Source organism: Rattus rattus, chromosome 2 (genome assembly GCF_011064425.1).
Source record: "Rattus rattus isolate New Zealand chromosome 2, Rrattus_CSIRO_v1, whole genome shotgun sequence".
Lineage (NCBI taxonomy): Eukaryota > Metazoa > Chordata > Mammalia > Rodentia > Muridae > Rattus > Rattus rattus.
In genome coordinates, this window is record NC_046155.1 from 224,510,247 (window position 1) to 224,530,795 (window position 20,549).

Genomic DNA, 20,549 nt, shown 5'->3' on the forward strand with positions numbered 1-20,549 from the left:
GGGTCAAGATAAGGAAGAAAAAAAATCAGTATGTGGCTAATTTAACCTTTCTAGAGAATAAAAGCCTGATATAATAATTAAAATACTGCCTCCCTCATCATTTTTACTCATTCCAGGAGACAGCAGGCCATTCCACACCTTGGATTTAGGGACACGGTTTTAGATGAGCTGATGCGGTGACAGTGTTATTCTTTGTATTCCTCTCCTGACAGCATACCATTTTATGACATTCTTTTCAGTTAGGCTTATGGTATCTGTTGAAACCCCAGGTAGTGTCTGCTACAGGCTCCAGAATGCCTCCAAACTGAGCAAAATAGGAAGCTCTTTAAATTCCTGCACGAACTCCATTTTCAAAGCTGGCTTTGTCCCTGTCTTGAGGCAGAAATTAACAGCTTAAGCATCCACATACATTCCGGCTGATGGGGAAGCTGGAAGGAAAAATGCCAGGAATGTGGCCTTAGTCTAGTGTGAGGGGCTGCAGCGTACCCTAGAGGCTCAGGCTCCCCTGTGCAGAGGTTCCAAGCTTTAAAATGCTTCTCTCTCCAGCTCCAGAGGGGGCAGGGCAAGGTGAAAAGGGACTGTTTCCGTGACCCCGCATTTCTTCTCTGAAACCTTCCCTAGGGTGTTTGGTGCCTGCTCAAGAAATTTTCTAGAGGGATGGTCAATGTTTTTAAAAATTTTCACCATTCCAAAGGAGAATCTTTGGTATTTTAAGGTCCTCTAAATAACCACATTATTAGCAATTTCACTTGGATACTTATGAATAAAAATGAGAATAAGAAATGATTACTGTCTTAGACTAGGACAGATTAATTTTTTGCAGACATTTTTATTAGAAATTTCCTGGCAGTGTTGTGTGTGTCAGAGAGAGAGAGAGACAGAGACAGACAGAGACACAGAGAAACACATACTCAGAAGGAGAGAGAGATAGACAGACAGAGACAGACAGATGCAGACAGAGAATGTATGTGTGCTTATGAGAATATATGTAGAGGTCAGATGATTGTCTTTGGACTGTATTTTAAAACAAGGTCTCTCCGTGGCACTGGGGGGTCCCAGGTTGGGCTATTCTGACTGGCCAGTGAACCCAAGGAATCTCCCTGTCTCCCAGGAATCTTACCTTTTGTTAGCATTTGTCCCATATCCTGCTTTTATGTGGAATAGTCTCGGGTCCCCCATGCTTACCAGGAAAGTATATAACAGTCATGACTGAGTTACTTCCTGAGCTCCTCCTAGGACCTTACAACAAATTTATTAAGAAGAGAAATTCCGTAAAGAACTGTGTGTGTGTGTGTGTGTGTGTGTGTTCTTGTGTTTGTTAGTAAGTTGGACAGAGGCAAAGAAGCCATTGCTTGTCATTGTAGATCATAAACTCCTGAGTGCTTTAGCAGTGTGATTCTTAAGTGGCTAGAGAGACTGTATTGTTCTTGTGAACTCTTTCACATTCTCGGGACTCAGCTGAGGAATGTGAAATGTGAGAACCAGAGTTATCTTGTGCGTTTTCATTACTGTACCGAAGAGATCCATGAAACAGAATCACCAGGCCGTGAGCCCTTTGCCCAAGGACAGATAATTCCTGAAATGCTGGAGGCTCTTGATTATTTAAGCTAATAAGGCACATGCTCTTCCTTCCCTTAACAAGTTCGTTTGACCCTGCTGCACCAGATTGTTTGATCACATGTAGGCAGGCAGGAGGGACCCTGGCTGGAACTACATCAGGATGTATGCTTACCCCTGCTGGGACCTGGTGGGAAATATACAGCCTTATAAATTTGCTTTAAAAGTTTTGGTGAGGGGTTGGGGATTTAGCTCAGTGGTAGAGCGCTTGCCTAGCAAGCGCAAGGCCCTGGGTTCGGTCCCCAGCTCCAAGAAAAGAAAAAAAAAAAGGTTGAGCAAAAGTTTTGGCGAGGGCTGGTTAAGAGCACTGACTGCTCTTCCAGAGGTCCTGAGTTCAAATCCCAGCAACCACATGGAGGCTTACAACCATCTGTAATGGGATGCGATGCCCTCTTCTGGTGTGTCTGAAGACAGCTACAAGGTACTCACATACATAAAATAAATAAATAATTCTTTAAAAAAAAAAAAAAACAAAACAGTGTCTTGGCAAAATGCGATTCTGTTTTCTCGGAAGCCGGAAATGCACATGACCAGAGTCCGTCATCCTGGACAGTGTTTCATTAAAGCTTGCTTTGAATTTGCTTCAAAACCGTTCCAGTGGTCTTAGTCTTGCACAATGCGTTAACATTGACTTCAGATGAGCTGGCCTGGGGTATTGACAGGAACATGAGCTGATTGATTTTTAGACCCTCTGGGGAGTGTGAAAGAGGAGGACGGAGTAGAGGCTTGTCCTTCTCCTGCAGGGGGATGGCAGCTGCCCTTCATTTAGTGACCCCTTGCTACACAGGGTGGCTACAGGGTGGGGCACCGAAGTCTGCTCCTACAAGGCATTTTAAAGTTTGGACTGGCTCCCACTTACTTGACTTTTCTTCTGCTGAGCTCTTTGACTATGCCCATCAGATCCACCACCATTGAACTCTTTCAATACGGCCATTTTCCACATGCTTTAAAACAGCTATATAGGACTGAACAAATGTTAATGCTAACAGCAATTTAAAAAAAAAGTTTTTAAGCAAATGCATCCTCGCTCCGGCACTCCTGGGTGTCTCTGACAGGACTTAAGTTCTAGAATTTGGAAGCGTCGGCTCTCTAACGAGGTCCATGTTGTTAATAATGAGGCAGATGCTTCCGTGGGTACATCCCTGTGGAGATCTCTGTCCCAACACTGTGATTTTCAGAACAATTAAACACAGTTGTTGCTGTTGTTATTCTGGGTTTACAGGTGAGAAACTGAGGAGCCAAGAATTAGTGTCCTACAGCCACATTGCTAGCTGCTGAGCTTGGCATCACGCCATCATGGGGCACAGGGGTTACGTGTCAGATTCTCTGTAGTGAAAACAGGGATGCCTTTCTATGGCCATGTCTCTGATAGAATGATCGTTTCTGTGTGGCTTGTGTGTGTCTGCTACGTTCTTTCTTTTCCTCCGTGAAACCGAGAGCAAGAAGGAACAGGTGTTCCGGGGCTGTGTGTCCTCACCTGGGTCTGGAGGTGTCTGAGAAGGTGAGGGAGAGGTGTCGGAGCCCCTAAAACTTCCTCTCACTCTGCAGTGATGAGTTAAAGCTATTTTAGTCAGAGGTGACTGCGACTCTTAGCCCCCTTGGGGTAGGAGGCACCTGTGTGTGTTAATGAAAACTCTTAGCTGTGAAACCATTGTCCTCTTTCAAAATTAGCGTCAGCGGATTTCCTAGTAACGTAGAAAGACTATGTTCTTTAGAAGTTCAGAATCAAGATTAACAAGGCAACGGGGCAAACAGGCAGTTTTTCAAAGGCAGGCTTTATGAAGCTTGTTTTTGTTTTTAGTGGTTTATTTTATTTTATTTTTTCACTTTTTAATTTTTTCTTTTCTTTCATTGAATATTTTCTTTATTTACATTTCAAATGTTATCCCATTTCCTGGTTTCCCCTCTGAAAAACCCCCATCCCATCCTCCCTCCCCCTCCTTCTATGAGGGTGCTCCTCCACCCACCCGCTCTCTCCCACCTCCCCACCCTGGCATTCCCCTACACGGGGGCTTCAAGCCTTCCCAGGACCAAAGGCCTCTCCTTCCATTGATGTCCGACAAAGCCATCCTCTGTCACATATGCAGCTGGACCCATGGGTCCCTCCATGTGTACTCTTTGGTTGGTGGTTTAGTCCCTGGGAGCTCTGGGGAGTCTGGTTGGTTGGTATTGTTGTTTTTCCCATGGGGTTGCAGACCCCTTCTGCTCCTTCAGTCCTTTCTCTAACTCCTCCTTTGGGACCTCCATGTTCAATCCAATGGTTGGCTGTGAGCACTGCCTCTGTATTTGTCATGCTCTGGTAGAGCTTCTCAGGAGACAGCTCTATCAGGTTCCTGTCAGCATTTTCCTAATGTGTCACTGCTCTTATCTCTTACTTGTTTCTGTTCTCTGATGCTTACTCCACATTAAGAATTCTTACCGGACACCCCCGCCCCTCCCCAGAGTTCCCAGGGACTAAACCACCAACCAAATCTTATGTGCCTATCTGAGTACTTGTAAGTTCGTACTTGAACCATGTACACGCAGTACCTATGGAGGCCAAAAGAGGGCAGTGGATCTTCTGGAGCTGGAATTAAAGACAATTGTGAGTGAGTTGCTTTGGGGGTGCTGAGAAGAGAACCCTGCTTCTCTGTAAGAGCAGTGAGTGCTCTTATCTGCTAGGATATCTCTCCAGCCCCACTTCCACTTTTATTAGCATTTATTTAATTATCAACGATGGGCATCATTATGACAATTGAAACCAACCAGACCCAAAACACGTGCCCACTAGAAAATTGTGTTTCTCTGTCCTGTTTCCAAGTAGAGGAAAGCTAGGAAGAGAGGCTGGTAGGAGGGTGGTTGGTTAGAGTGGAAAGGCTAAAAGTTTTAATTACTCTGTTGGCTTGTCGTTGGTCTGTTTTTAAAACTGCTATTGTCAGCATAATAAAGCAGAATTTAGTATTTATAGTGATCAAGTTCTACAGTTATACTAGCCATCTGTTAAGCAATGTTCGGTAGGGGAAGCTTATTTCGAGGTAATTACTGAGAACACTGGGGTTTTCAGTGAGTCTTAATGTTATGGCTGATGTATTTCAAAACAAACAGGTTTAACCCAAAAGAAGCATCACAATAAGAAAACTCCAGAATGGTTTTAGATATTTCTTTTCTTTCTTTTTTTTTTTTTTCCGGAGCTGGGGACCGAACCCAGGGCCTTGTGCTTGCTAGGCAAGCACTCTATCACTGAGCTAAATCTCCAACTCCCTTTAGGTGGTTTTTATAGGTGTAACTTGCCACACCTCTATGGCTAGCTCTGTCTTTATGATCCATTCCAGCTTCATAAGAATAATAATAGTCGGTTTTGTTTGGTATATTAAAGGAATATTACATAACTTTTTTTTTGTTGTTTACAGAGCACATGGACCAGAATGGTTTGTGCCCAGTAAGCATCAGGAAAGAAAGAATATTTAACCTTCACAGGACTAAGGAGACACGTGGTGGTTACTTTCAGATGTGACTGTTCACGTTTACCTCTATCTCTAGGAGTGATTGAGAAAGAACTGAAGGGAGCTTAGGGAAACTCTGGGGAAATTAGCAAGGCAGACTAACCAATGATGGAGCAGGGGGCTTTGGGAAATATGGCTGCCACTTTAGTATTGAAGTTTACGTGTGTCTTCTATAGAGCTACTCCTCTGCAGTCTCCTCCCTAAAGCCTACCCTTTCCAGAAAACGTTTGCCTTCTCTTTGTACTTATTGACTTTGAGTGGTTAAAAGAACTGAAATAGACCAGGCAGTGGCTAGTTCTGTTTTCAAAGAAGGAGGCATCCCATGGAAGAATGAAGAGTCCTGTGTTAGGTTTCCTTCATGCGGTTCAGCGTTTACTCCCAGCCCCAGTGACTTTCGAGAAAACATTGCTCTAAGTTAGTTGACAATGAAAGGTTTTTTGTTGTTGTTGTTGTTGTTAATTATGACTAGAATAGCTTTTTTCCTGTAATTTGAATCATAGTCCTAAATATTGCTTGCGTTTAAATGAAATAGTTCATTCCGGAGTGGCTTGAGACTTGTGGAATGATCACTCAACGGTCATCTTTGGAAACTTTTACTTTGAGAATAAACTAAGGACTTATTTTCCAAGTTGGGAGGCCTCAAAGAGGAAACAAAGTAAATGAAAACGATGATATCGAGTTTTGAGACGGTGCCTTTCTCTTTAGTCCCGGCAGAGCTTGAGATGTGGCGGGGTTGAATGTCACTGAATAATATCCCCCTCTGTTATTGTGTTCGATTCAGGCTGATTCAGAAGTCATCGAGAAGTGGACGAATGGCCTGAAAGACTTCCTAATGAAAGAGCAGGCTGCCCAAGGAGACACCGCTGCCCTGCAGAGGCAGCTTGACCAATGCACCGTGAGTTCTGCTGCTCTGGCAATCCTGCTTGAATAAGTAACATTCCCTTCTTGCTCTCTGTCACTCGCCGTTATTAAAATTATGAGAATGGGGCTTCTGAGGTCTAGATAAAGGGTCTTTTATCATAAAGCTTTTATTTTGGTTTTATAGCTAATAAAGGACAGACCGATTGTCCACATTTTATTGCTGTCTGTGGTTATAGAATTTGGGACGAGCACGAGAGTTAGGTTTATTTCCTCAGAAGCCGTTCTCTTCTGTTACCACGGTGATCTTAAAGTAGTGATTACCACAAGCATGTTGCTGCCATTGTACCTCATCATGAGCCTGTATGAGAAGCATATCTATGGCGAAGCATTTTATGGTGACCCCCAACCATAAAATTATTTTCATTGCTACTTCAAAACTGTAATTTTGCTAAGGTTATGAATCATAATGTAAATATCTGATATGCAGGCTGTCTGATACGTGACCCCCAAAGGTGTTTGACCTACAGGTTGAGAACCGCTGCTCTAAATTAATTAAAAGTCATATTTCCCACTGAGATTCAAGTAATTCTAATTTAATTTCTAGCAAGCGACTGTATTAAATGCCAGGAGAAATGAATTTCTTGAAGTGAGTCATCTATTAAGGAGCTGAGTGTCCTGACTCCTAGGCAATATGTCCTTGCAGGATCCTTTGCAGGATCCAGGTAGATAGGCGTGGTACTGATGTCTGCTGACATGGGAGTAGACCTAATATGGGCTTATTTCCTGTATTCAGACATTTGCCAATGAAATCGAAACAATCGAGTCATCTCTGAAAAACCTGAGGGACATAGAGACTAACCTTCAGAGGTGTCCCGTCACTGGAGTCAAGACATGGGTACAGACAAGACTAGCGGATTACCAATCCCAACTGGAGAAATTCAGCCAAGAGGTGAGCTTTGCACCTTCTCTAGACCAGGAAAACCAAACTGAAAAAGAGTGCTTCATAATTTTGACAGGAAACATGAAACATAGTTAAGCATATGTGCTTACACACACACATGGATGTGTGTGTGTGTGTGTACTCTTCCTTAATTTTAAGATATATATTAAATGTATATTAAAGCATATGTATAAAAATACATATATCTTATATAGATATAATATACAAATATTTACTATTATTTATATATTACCTATAATGTAATATATAAAAGGTATATAAGATATATAAAAAAGATATGTGTTTAATATATTATTAAATATATAAGGTATAATAAATATCTTAATATTTAATGTATTACATAAATTTAATATATTATATTAGTATATTGTATGAATATTATATATATAATATATGTATATGTAATATATACACATATAATATATACACACACACATTTACAATTAAGGAGGAGTATTGCTGGCTCAGTGAGACTCAGGACTTTAATCAAACTCCCCACAGTTGCGTATGTCACTTGTCTTGCTTTGAGGACATGTGAGTGTGGTATCCACTAACTGTAGCTATTAATCTTTTAGGCAGCAAATATTTATTACTCAGCCCAGTGTAGTACTTGTTTAATTAGCGTCCGCTGCCAGCCTTCCTTGGGTGCTCTGGGACACAGCAATGGACGGGGGAAGAGCTTCGCCTTGAGGTGTTTGGGAACTGCCAGGGAGGGATAGCCAAGAGTTAAGAGAAGGTAGAGCTGCTTCCAATAGGCTGTCCAGGGAGTAGCTCAGACTGGGGCATGGCTGTAGATTCCTGAATCAAGGAAGAGGCAGGCCATGCCAGATTTGGGTACAGACATACAGTATGAGAATTTCCGGTTTTAAAGTTCAACCGTGGAAGTGAACAACTGGGTGTGTTTCTTGAGGACCCAGGGTGCCACAGCTGGAATAGAATGAAAGGAGTTAGTGATATGGAAACTAGGGATACCTGAGGTCAGTAGGTAGGGTGGAGATAGGTCAGGTCGTCATTGGGGCAAGCAGTCTGGATTTAATTTTAAGAGTGATGACATGTAGTGTGAGCATTCTTGAGAATTTGTCAACTTACTTTGTTCGTTATTATTGTGGGTCTACGCGCACGCGTGCGCCGGCAGAGTTCCAGAGTAGCTTTCTGCAGTCAGTCCTCTTCTAGCTTTGTGTGAGTCTGGGTGATCGAACTCAGTCCACCAGGCTTGGCTGCAAGCGCCTTTACCTGCTGAGCTCCCTGGCTCAAGTTTGAGAGTCTCAGAGTCTTGAGCAGAGACGCGACACGTGATGAACCTTTTAAGGCCCCTCCAGCTTTTGCGTAGACCAGGTTTGCTTCGGGAAGCCACGGGCGAAAGAAGAGAGCGCGCTTAGGTCATTGCAGAGATCTAAGAGTTGATGACTCTTGGCTGGAGAGATCCTGCTTTTGGTCAGAAGTACCACGTGTGGACTGTCTTTTGGGAACAGAGACAGGACTTGGGTGAAAGACAATGGAAAATGGAAAACCGACATTTCTGGGTGGCTCGGGAGATTGGCACATGGCCCGTTCTGTGTGATTGTGACTCTCTCTGAATGATAAGAACTCGGGAGGAGAAGCTTCTGGGGGGTGGGGTGGTAAATTGATTGAGGTAGAGATGACTCCGCCCACTCAAAGGCTGCTTTTTATTTTTTCTCTTTTGGAATTTTCAGTGCCCTTGGGGCATGAGGACTGGAAGACAGTGAGTAAGAGAGGTGGATGAGTAAGAGAGGTGAATAGGGCCAGGGGCATTTGAGTCAGGTTATCTCAGTTAAAGATCAAGCTTTAACTTCGACCTACCAGGAAGAGGCTTTGGATGACCCAGTGAAAAGTGCATCCCCTGGAGAGATGGGGAAGACAGTAACACTGGACAGTGGGGGAGGGAATGGGAACTTAGCCTATGGTGGCAGAATTGAATGTTTTGTTCTTGTTTTAGCTCAACACCTTCATTTTGAACATATTTTTAATGAGGGGAAAAATTATAATAATGATACAGAGATATATACCCATGGACCTATCAGTAGCTACTCTTGCATTATATTTTCTATTCATCTCTGAAAATATGCTTTAGACGGGAATTTGAAATGACCGTCATATATTACAATATAGGCATTTGTCACGATGCCATGATCAAACTCAAGAAAGCAATCTTTTTGCAGTATCACTGAATACGCTAACCTAGTTTGTATTTCTGTATCTGCTTCATAATCTTATACTGTAAGTAGCTGGGGGTTTTGTCTAAGTAAACAGAGGGCGTGGCTCCTAAGTGGCGTTGAGGAATAAGCAACTGTGTAGCATCCGTCCATCTACTTACGCCCCGCCTCCCTGTCTCTGTGCAGTCATCCATCTGTCCGTCCTCCTTAACATCTCCCTCCATTTATCACCTACCATCACCATCTCCTGTTTGTCATATATGCCATCCATCCATCACCCTGCCTTCACCCGTTCACCTGCTTGCTCATAACAATGTAAAATCCACTATTGGTAAAATTTAAAAAGTTGTAGAGAATATCTCTCTCTATATATATTATTGTAGATAGCGAAAATAAGTATTTCTGGGACTGGGGAGATGGGCTAGCAATTAAGAGCCCTTCAGCTGCCCTGAGGATCCAGGTTCTGTTCCCAGCACCCTCATGGCAGCACACAACAGTCTGAAACTCCAGTTCCAGAGGATCCTGATGCCTTCTTCTGGCCCTCATGGGTTCTGTATGCACATGGTACAGGAGAATGTGTACAGGCAAAACTACACCTACACACAAAATAAAAATAAATATGTAAAAAAAAAAAGGCCATGTTAAGCAAAAATGCACAGAAATGGGTCACAGGCATGTTATCATGACAGAAATTAGCACTGTTCTAAAGTACCAAGTATATAGTTATGATTTTTATGGGTTTTATTCTCAACTTGTCTATGGATCCATTAAAATGATAAAACTTACTATTGTTCAGGAAATGTAAATAAAGACCCTTCTGGAAGTGGGCCCAAGAGTCTACGTTTATGGGACTATATTGCATTTTACACACACACACACACACACACACACACACACACACACACACACACACACACACACACTCTATTACAGTTTTAGTAAGAGCTGCCCAAGGGAAAGTGTTGAGCATCCAGTGTGGGACAGCACTGTGTGCTGATGTGGCTCCTCCTAGAAGAGTCACACCCTAGCTTGCGGGGTGGGCATGGAAAGAAAAGTTCCTTGTCTATTTTTAGGCCTATGCTCCTGTTCAGAGGGAGGGAACAGGAAAGCCACCGACTGCTCCTTACCCCACATTCCTGTGAGCCCATCCTGTTCCTGTCCTGCCCTCTGGTTACTGTCCGCCCTGACCTCCACTCAGACGTGTAATTTGAGCAGGCTACTGGACGAGTCAGGGGAGCATTCTATTTCCTGTGTGACGGGATCATTTCTTTCAGCTGAAGTGAGTTTGTGGTTAGGTGAGGAACTCCGAAAATATTTCCAGACTCCTCTGAAGTACTGCACGAGGTTTCTGAGCCAGATTCAGACAGATAGCTACTTTCAAATATATCTTCTACTTTCTTTCTCTTTTTTTAAACTTTACTGTATGTGCCTTGGTGTTTGGTCTGTCTGCGTGTCTGTGTATGTAGAGTGTTAGAGATCCTGGAACTAGAACTAGTTACAGATGGCTGTGAGCCACCATGTGGGTACTGAGAATTGAACCTGCATCCTCTGGAAGAGCAGCCAGTGCTCTTGACCATTGAGCCATCTCTCGAGTGTTTATCTTCTACTTTCTAACCAATATTTTATAGGGCAATACCTTTTATAATAGTTTGTTTTCGTCCTTGTTTTTTTCCTGTTTTGAGAACAGATCTTACTCTGTAGAGCAGGCTGGCCCTGGATTCACAGAGGTCTACTTGCTTCTGCCTCCCAAGTGCTGGCCTTAAAAGACTGACCATGCTCACCTCCAGGATGTGAGGACACAATGGGAATTTTGCTTTCTGGTTATTATTATTATTTTTTTTTAGATAATAGACAGTGTTACAATTAAATGACTTGATGTTTATACCTTCATTGCTATAGGCTAAGTGGCTTAATGTAGAATTAAAAGCTAGGTCAGAAACCAAGCCTACCTTTCACAGTGTTGGAAGTATTGTGCAGGCTACCGGGGAGAAAAACGCCAACCGTGAACCCCATTCTCAGACTTAGAGTAGATATCTTCATGTTAGGTTCACGTCTCAAATGCTGTATCGAATTCATTATGTTTTCGTCATTTCTTACATTTAACAGCATCAGCACAGGACGTCTAAAAAGTTTCCCTTGAATGTTAAAGCATAAGACTGGAAATTTATCGCAGTGTCTTTAAATATTAAAGGGTAGAACTTGGCATTTAATGCATTAAAATTTATTTGCTGAGTGGAATGGTGTTTCCTTCCTAGATTGATATTCAAAAGAGCAGGTTGTCTGACAGTCAGGAGAAAGCCATGAACTTGAAGAAAGATTTGGCTGAGATGCAGGAGTGGATGGCTCAGGCCGAAGAGGACTATCTGGAGAGGGACTTCGAGTACAAGTCTCCAGAAGAACTTGAAAGTGCAGTGGAGGAGATGAAGGTAAGGCCCCCTCCCGGCCCCCTCTTCATGCTAATTAGTCTGTTGGTCCCTCACCTATCACACTACACAGAACCATATGGACAGCTCTGCTCGCATAGTAGGACTAAGTAAAGAGTAGCTGTGGTGATTTTAGTTGGGAGAGGAGGCTGACTCCAGTCCACTGGTTCAAGTCCACCCCGGGGTCGATCAATGCTGGGAAGTCCCTGTGGATAGTTGTGTGGATTAGACTCGAAGAAGGGTTATGGGGAGAAGCTGTAATTTTTCTTTCTTTTCTTTTTTTTTAATGTAGTAAACACATATAATATAAATGTTCACCATTTTAGCAGTTTCTCAGTATATATTTTGTGGTATTAATTATAGTCACGGTGGTGTGTGATTTCTACCACTGTTTCTAGAAAGTGTAGTTTTTTGTAAGGAGCAAAGCGGACTTCACAAGTTGGTTTGAGGTTATCCTAGTTCTCGTGGGTTTGATTCTAGTCCTTATTGGGGGCCCAGGGAACCCTAGAACATCCTTGACTCAGGAGGCAAGGGAGTATAGAGTCAGTACTGGGTGCAAGGGAGCCCCAGAATGTCCTTGGAACAGGAAGCAGGGAGTATAGAGAGAAGATAAGATGAAGATAAGTTGGGGTCACAGGCTGTGGTTCCAGAAACGTCTATTCCTGTATCAGTAGTTTGTTCTTGTATAAGGAAAGAACTGAGCATCATACCACATTGCTTCCACTTTTGTTCAAACATGAGGGCATGATTCTGTCTGTAAGAGTCACCCTTCTTGTCAGGTTGTCGTGGGGCATAACTTTAACCCCAGTATTACAGAGGCAGGGGCAGAGGGCAGAGGAGGGGCAGAGGTAGAGGCAGAGGCAGATGGATCCCTGGGTTCGAGGCCAGTCTGGTCTACAGAGCGAGTTCCAGAGTAGCTACACAGAGAAACCCCTATCTTTAAAAAAAAAAAAAAAAAAAAAGATTTTAAAAGATTTGATTACCCCACTGTTAATTCGACCAGCAGTATATGTAAGGCAAACTTTTCTGTGCAGGTAGTTTTCAAAAAGGTTTTATGTGACTCTCACCTGTGCTATCTTGAGTCAGTATACATGAGAAGAGAGTTATTTAATCTGCGTTGAGGAGGGACCAAAATATATATACTTTTTATGTAGCTCCTTCTGAAAAGTTTTAAAAGTATTTTTTTAGTATCGAAAATATTTAAAGGTAGTCTACTATATAAAGAAGGGCTGCCTCATTTATCACTCACACCGTTGGAGCTGTAGTTTGGTGTAGTTTTTAAAAGCCATTGTGGTTGACAGTGAAGAAAAATGAGATTAAGATCTCTGATTGGGCAACACTCTATTTATTTTTATTCTTCAAAACAGCCATTAGGAATTTAAAAGCACTACACTTAATTACTTTTCCCTCACCCCGGGAGAGCCGAAATCCATTAAGCAATAAAGCAAGCTAAGGGGGGAAGTTAAAGGCTGCTGCAGGTAGGTTTTCTAGCATACGAGATTAAGCGCTTTGAGCATAGATGGAGAACCAGGAAGCAGCTATTTCTGGACCAGGTTGTCCAGTGGGACTTCTCCATCTTCTTTATTGGAAAGATGGATAGACCCATGTTCTAGGAGGAAAATTTTTTTTTTTTTTTAACAAGGATTTGTGGGAAATTTTAATAGATGCCTCTGCCGCGGTCTCCTGCCATTTTTTGAGGATGTTTATTTATTTCAATTTAATGTGTTCAGACCTCCAGTGGTCATTTAAAAGGAGTTCATTTAGATTCTTAGCCCTGAGCCCGGAATTTGAAAATATATCTTGTCGGTAGATACTAGGATAACTTGCCTCCAGACTCTGGTGTTATTAAATGAAGGTGTTGTGGGCCCTGGGAATGTACATTGGTAACTAGAAGAGAGATTTTATTTTTAGCATTCTTCTTCCAAAAAAACTCAGGCTATGGACTTTCTAAATTAATGCTCTACTCAGGCATATAGAACCATTTAGGTGTTTTAATTTTGGATTAGTTATTATTAATTTTTTTTAAAAGAAAGATACTGGTCACAGAGAACCATGTTTTAAGTTGCTCCTTTCTCGGGACAGAGGGCCAAAGAGGACGTGCTGCAGAAGGAGGTGAGGGTGAAAATTCTCAAGGACAGCATCAAGCTCGTGGCTGGCAGGGTGCCCTCTGGTGGCCAGGAGCTGACATCGGAGTTCAACGAGGTGCTGGAGAGCTACCAGCTTCTCTGTAATAGGATTCGAGGGAAGTGCCACACACTAGAGGTAAGAGTTTGTTTCCCCCAGGGGTACCATCCATCCGGAGATCCTGGTTCTGCTGTGCAGTGCACACTTCCCCGTCTTATGCTTTTAGTTATCTAGGAATTGGAATTGTATATGTCCTAGGAGATTTAAGTTTTTATTAAAAGTATCATGAATGATTTCTACCTCTTGCTTTTTCTGGGGGTTTTGGAGGTGTGATGGTGGTGGTGGTGGTGGTGGTGGTGGTGGTGGTGGTGGTGGTGGTGGTGGTGGTGGTGGTGATGGTACTGGAGATTGACCCAGGGTCTTTATCTGTTAGGCAAGCACAGGCTGTAACCACTGAACCAAATCTCCAGCTCTTACATTCTCTTTAAAATAAAAAAAAAAAATTGTATTTCTCTGCTGTTTCCCCCCTGTTAATGGTTCAGGTTTGTTTTTGACATTTAACCAGGTCCTTGGAATTCATTTTCATGGAAATCGAGGCAGCCTCTTTTCCATTTGTCTTTTTCCCTCCATCTCAATTGCTCCTAGTTTATTGAAAATTTAGTTTTGTCTCGTTTATTTGACATTCTGACTTTGCTGGTGTCTGGATTCCTGTATATTCCTCTCACTGAAATGGAGTCCTTATTGATCAAAGGGATGACGTAGGGTTATGGCTTCTCTTCAGTTTTTTTTTTTTTTTGGTTCTTTTTTTCAGAGCTGGGGACCGAACCCAGGGCCTTGTGCTTCCTAGGCAAGCGCTGTACCACTGAGCTAAATCCCCAACCCCTTTTCTTCAGTTTTAATTTTTTCCCTTCACACTCTTTAGGAGGTCTGGTCGTGTTGGGTCGAGCTGCTTCACTACCTGGATCTGGAAACCACATGGTTGAACACTTTGGAGGAGCGCATGCAGAGCACAGAGGCCTTGCCTGAGAGGGCAGAAGCTGTTCACGACGCTCTGGAGGTTGGCACCTGATCTCTGAGTCACAGTTATTTTCATTGTGATGAGGACAGATGTGCTGTCTGTCATCCTGTCTATGTGTCTATTTGTGAATCTATCTATGTATGTATCTACGTATGTATCTATGTATCTATATATGTTTCTATGTATGTGTATATATGTATTTATGTATCCATCCGTGCATCCATCCATCCATCCGTGCATCCACCCACCATCCATCTATCCATCCATCCATCCATCCATCCATGCATCCATCCATCCATCCATTCACATCCATCCATCCATCCATGCATCCATCATCAATCCACTCATCCATCCATCCATGCATCCATCCATCCACCCATCTACCCATCCATCCTTCATCCATCCATCCATTCACCCATCATCCATCCATCCCTCCATCCATCCATCCCTCCACCCATCCATCCACCCATCCATCCATCCTCATCCATCCATCCATGCATCCATCACCCATCCATCCATCCATCCATCCATCCATCCACCCATCCATGCATCCATCCATCCATCCATCCATCATCTATCCATCCTGCATCCATCCATGCATCCATCCATCCATCCATCCATCCATCCATCCATCCATCCATCCATCCATCCATCCATCCATCCATGCATCCATCCATCCATCCATCCATCCATCCATCCATCCATCCATCCATCCATCCATCCACCATCTATCCATCCATCATCCATCCATCCATCCATCCATCATCCATCATCCATCCATCTGCCCATCATCATCCATCCATCATCCATCCATCCATCCATCCATCCGTCCATCCATCCATCCATCCATCCATCCATCCATCCATCCATCCATCCATCATGCATACGGTAGATGCGTACTGAGGTCAGAGCACAATGTATAAAAGTCATTTCCCCCTTTGCAGCATGTAGATCAGGGATCAGATTCAGGTTGTTATGCTTTGTGGCAAGTTCCTTCTTACCCTCTGAGGCATCTCCTCAGTCCCTGGGGACTCTTTATAATACGTTTTGTAAAGCAGGAGCTCTGCACACTTTATACAGGGTAATGGTCACTAGTGGGGTGCAGCTCATCTCCCCACGCTCTGCACAAGCCCTGCTTTGTTTCTTTGTACTTATGAATACGGCATGAGCCATGCTTAAGGTGGCTTCTTAGGTGTCATCAGCTGTGAACCGTTAAAGCAGGCTGCATCGCGAAGGCAGGGGCTCCCCCGGTGGGAGCTGGATGGCAAGGTTGGGCTTCAGGACCCTGGGGCCAAGAAATATCCCACAGGCCTCCTGGGTCTGCAGTTTCGAGCCCAGGAGTGCACATGATGCTGTGGTAATTACTTCTGAGACGAATTGCGGTGTAACCAGGGAGGTTTGCTTAGGAAAGGAGGGGAAGGTGGACAAGCTTCTACAGAAGTGGTAGAGAAATTTGGGGATCCTATGAACAGCAGAATGGGAAGTCAGGGACATCACTGGGGGTGGGTGTGGGTGGGGCTACATTCCTGAGGATAGATGCACTGCAGGGGGAGAATTGCCACAAACACAGCAGAGTGGAAGACACACAGTATGGACCCCAATAGATGCCCATTAATCGAACAGCAAACGTGCTTCCCTCGTAGGATCGTACATATACATTCTAGAAACCCGGACAGTGGAGAAAAGGAAAAGCAAGCTCCATGATAATTATTTTAAAACGTTTTGTGCATCCTTCCTTTCTTTTTTAAAGATTTATTTATTGATTTTATGTATGTGAGTACACTGTCATCTTCAGACACACCAGAAGAGGGCATTGGATCCCATAACAGATGGTTGGAGCCACCATGTGGTTGCTGGGACTTGAACTCAGGACCTCTGGAAGAACAACAGTCAGGGATCTTACCCACTGAGCCATCTCTCCAGCCTTCATATTTTTTTCTTTCTTATCAGCCTTTCTTTTACGCATGTATACCGCAGGGCACTAAATGCAATCAAAGGACTCACAGGTCTTTGGAAACAGTTTGGAACCTTAGTTATTTCTTTTTGTTGACTCTTGTTTGTCAAATCAAACTTCATGGCTTTCAGTTTTCCCATCTGCAGAATGGGAGTAACATTTAGTGCATAAGATTAATTGGAGTTATGTCTATGAAACCGTGTACATAGAAATACTTTGTGTATTTCTATATCATGTGGTAGAAAAATGGATCTCTAATTTTGTTAATGTAGTTAATAATATTAGATAATTTTATTTGTACATTTTTGTATCTCACACTGAGTTTCTCATAAAATTAATAATTATTTTATGCGATGACTGCATCAACCCTATGTTATTTTTTTTTTTTTTTTTTTTTTTTTTTGTTTTTTTTGTTTTTTTTGGGTTTTTTTGTTGTTGTTGTTGTTGTTGTTTTTTTTTTTTTTTGTTCTTTTTTCTTTGGGTTGCTTGCAGGAATATTTTTTTTTTGTTTTTCCTAGGTTGTAGTTTCCCCCCCCCCCCTCCTTTTTTTTTTTTTTTTTTTAGTTCTGTGATTTTTTTATTCTTTGGTGGATTATTTTGTGAATTAGCTATTTCTTTAATTTTTGGCATTATATGTTAAGTAGATTTCTAGAGAATGGAATTAATACTTGTCTTAAAACAGCATTTTGCAGATCTCGGTCCATTTAGACTTAGTGAATGTATTGTTTTTTTTTCTGCCCAACTGCAGTCTCTTGAGTCTGTTTTGCGTCATCCAGCGGATAATCGCACCCAGATTCGGGAACTTGGGCAGACTCTGATTGATGGTGGGATCCTGGATGACATCATCAGCGAGAAGCTGGAGGCTTTTAACAGCCGCTACGAAGAGCTGAGTCACTTGGTGAGAACTAGACATGCGCAGTGTGATTAGGTAGTTACTGTTGCACCCTAACCCTGAGAGCTCCTTCTCGTTAGGAGCTTGCCTGCTGGTTACACTTGGTAATGTCTGAATTGGTCTCCATTAATTAATGCTTTGGTGTGGTGGGGTTATTAAAGTAGGCAGTCGATGTTAATGGGATCTTAGGGCTTTGAAGTAGGTATAGAAGAATAGACCTAATGTTTGTAGGTCAGACACAACTTGATTAAACAGACAGATGGACAGACAGACAGACATCCAAATTGCCAGGAGAAGACATGGGTGGTACATGCCTTTAAACCAAAAACTTAAGATGCAGAAACAAGTGGATCAGAGTTTGAGGCCAGAAAATCTGCACAGGGAATTCTAAAGCGGGTGAGGCTACATAGTAATACATTGTTTCACCAAACCAACCCCAGCCCAAACCAAACCAAACTTTGTCAGATACTGGATGTAACCTAGTGGTTATACACTTGCCTACTACACACAAGGGCATGGGTTAGATTCCCAGTTACCCTCCGTCTCCAACACTTCTTTGAGGTAATTTCTATTTGTGATGATGTAATTTTCTGCAAGAATTGTATTACAGTCATGTCTGAAAACAATACCTTCTCTATGTATGTCCCAGGAACTATTAGGGCCATCAGAGTTTGACATTAAGTGTTATGAAAGCTGCATCACTTGGATCGTGTCCAGATTATATCTCAACACGCATGCTCATATCAGTGATAAGAGAAGGGGCATTGTTCTTTTGTAAGAAGGTTGAGTGGGTAATTAGCTAATTATAAGAGATTACTGAATAGCAACTGTTGAGATTTAGACTCTAAATATCATTGACTTAATCCAAAGATGTGTGGCAAGTCGTGGTTTTACTCACCTGTACACCCACAGAACTTGTTCTCAATTTTAGAAAAAAAATTAGGTATTCACTTGACAGACATTCTTACTATGTCTTATTTTTTCGATAGGCATTGGTGATTCTTAAAATTGCCTTTTGTTTCTAGTAAATAAAAAATTTAAAAACTACAAATTTTACTTTAAGACATTTTGCATATATGAGTGACTGCATACATGTCTGTGTCCCGTGTATGTGTCTGATGCTCATGTTGTCTAGAAGAGTGTGTTTGATTCCCTAGAGCTCGGAGTACAGATGGTTGTGAGCCACCATGGAGGGATCCAAACCCTTATCCTCCACAAGGGCAACAAGTACTTAGCCACTGAGACAGTCACCTAAAATGCCCATTTTTATTCTGTCGTATATGCCCTATGGGAGATCTCTTCGTATGTGTATTTTGTCATAGAATACATTAACAGAAAGTAAAAATGAGAGGTTCAGCAGCTGTGGCCATGAGATACTAGAAGAACATTTGCACTCTTCTTATTGATGGTCATTATTTATTTATAAGAAGAGCTACAGTCTTGAACCAGTACTTTATTATAACCTGCATGGCCAGAAAGCACATCCAGCTATTTATACTTGTGCTGAGCAGTTACAGAGGAAATGTCTCCTCCATGCAGGCGGAGAGCAAACAGATCTCTTTGGAGAAGCAACTCCAGGTCCTCCGCGAAACTGACCACATGCTTCAGGTGCTGAAGGAGAGCCTAGGGGAGCTGGACAAGCAGCTTACCACATACCTGACGGACAGGATTGATGCCTTCCAGCTGCCCCAGGAAGCTCAGGTACTGCTACAAAGTAGCGAGCCTTTGTGTTCTGAGAGAGAGCGGTTTCCGTCTGACCGTCAGTGGCCAGAGCCAGGAGAGCAGGCACTCTTTATGGATCCGTCTTTGCTTTCGAGCTGTTCTTGTTCCTTGGGTGAGAACTTGACGCATTTTTCTCTTTAATCTTTCACGCATAGGAGTGTTTTGCTTACACGTGCATATGTGCACTGTGTTCATGCCTACTGCCTGCGGATGCCAGAAGGCAGCTTTGAATCCCCTGGAACTGGAGTTAGACTGTTATAAACCACCCTGTGGGTGCTGGGAAAGGAACTTAGATCCTTTGGAAGAGCAGCTGGTGCTCTTAACAGCCCAGCCATCTCTCCAACTCCTTTCACACCGCTCATACATTAGAAAATGGATTTTTTTCTTTCTTCCTCTTTCTTTCTTTCTCTTTCTTCCTTTTCTTTCTTTCTCTTTCTTTTTCCTTCTTCTCTCTCTCTCTCTCTCTCTCTCTCTCTCTCTCCCTCCTTCCCTCCCTTCCTTAGCTATAAAGTTCAGGCAGTTTATTCTATATAAATCAGGTGTGAGCACCAATAATGGCATGCAGAGGCCTTAGCATGTGCACGGCACACAGTGGTGTACCGTGTAGCAGTTTGTTATGACCAAGTGTCCCCCAAGCTTATTAAATACAGGATCAGATACTGCACAGCTACACTGACCTTCTGTGTTTCTGCTTCTTCATGTACTTTGCTGTCCTATAAAGGCACACTGCTGTATGAAAACAGTTGTATTAAAAACATACATGTTGTTTAAAGACATATGGAACTCATGCTTTTCTGGGACTTACTGTGTAGCCAAGGGTGGCCTTAAGCTGTCCTCCTGCTCCAGCCTCCAGAGTGCTAGGATTACAAGCAAGGGCCATCATTACCCAGGGCTTCTCCGTGGACTTTAAAAACACACCTTCTCCCTTTTTTATCTTCCCGGTAGAAGATCCAAGCAGAAATCTCAGCCCATGAGCTCACCCTGGAGGAGCTGAAAAAGAATGTCCGCCCTCAGCCCCCCACCTCCCCTGAGGGCAGAACCACAAGAGGAGGAAGTCAGATGGACCTGCTCCAGGTAAAGGCCAGGTTTCCCCTTTGCTTTTTATATACGGCAGGTATAGAAAGGAAAGCAGAAAGGGTATGTGGGGACCCTGGCTCTGTACTGTGATTCGAACAATGGGATGTGAGTGGGGTATTAACGGCTCACTGGGCCTCATGGCAGCAGGAACAGGTTGTTAGCTGGGTAATAAAATAGCAAAGTTTTTTATTGTTATTATTTTTATTTATTTACATTTCAAATGGTATCCCTTTTCCTCGTTTCC

At 42.8% G+C, this 20,549-nt stretch overlaps 1 protein-coding gene across 1 annotated transcript in view; it reads left to right on the forward strand.

The window, feature by feature from the left end:
• The window catches only part of Utrn (utrophin), a 593,945-nt gene that overhangs the window by 174,474 nt on the left and 398,922 nt on the right, over nt 1-20,549 (forward strand). Inside the window, 8 exon segments of the mRNA XM_032894978.1 lie at nt 5,881-5,994; nt 6,754-6,909; nt 11,351-11,521; nt 13,601-13,780; nt 14,565-14,699; nt 17,363-17,512; nt 19,046-19,207; nt 20,174-20,302. Coding sequence (XP_032750869.1) covers nt 5,881-5,994; nt 6,754-6,909; nt 11,351-11,521; nt 13,601-13,780; nt 14,565-14,699; nt 17,363-17,512; nt 19,046-19,207; nt 20,174-20,302 — 1,197 coding nt within the window.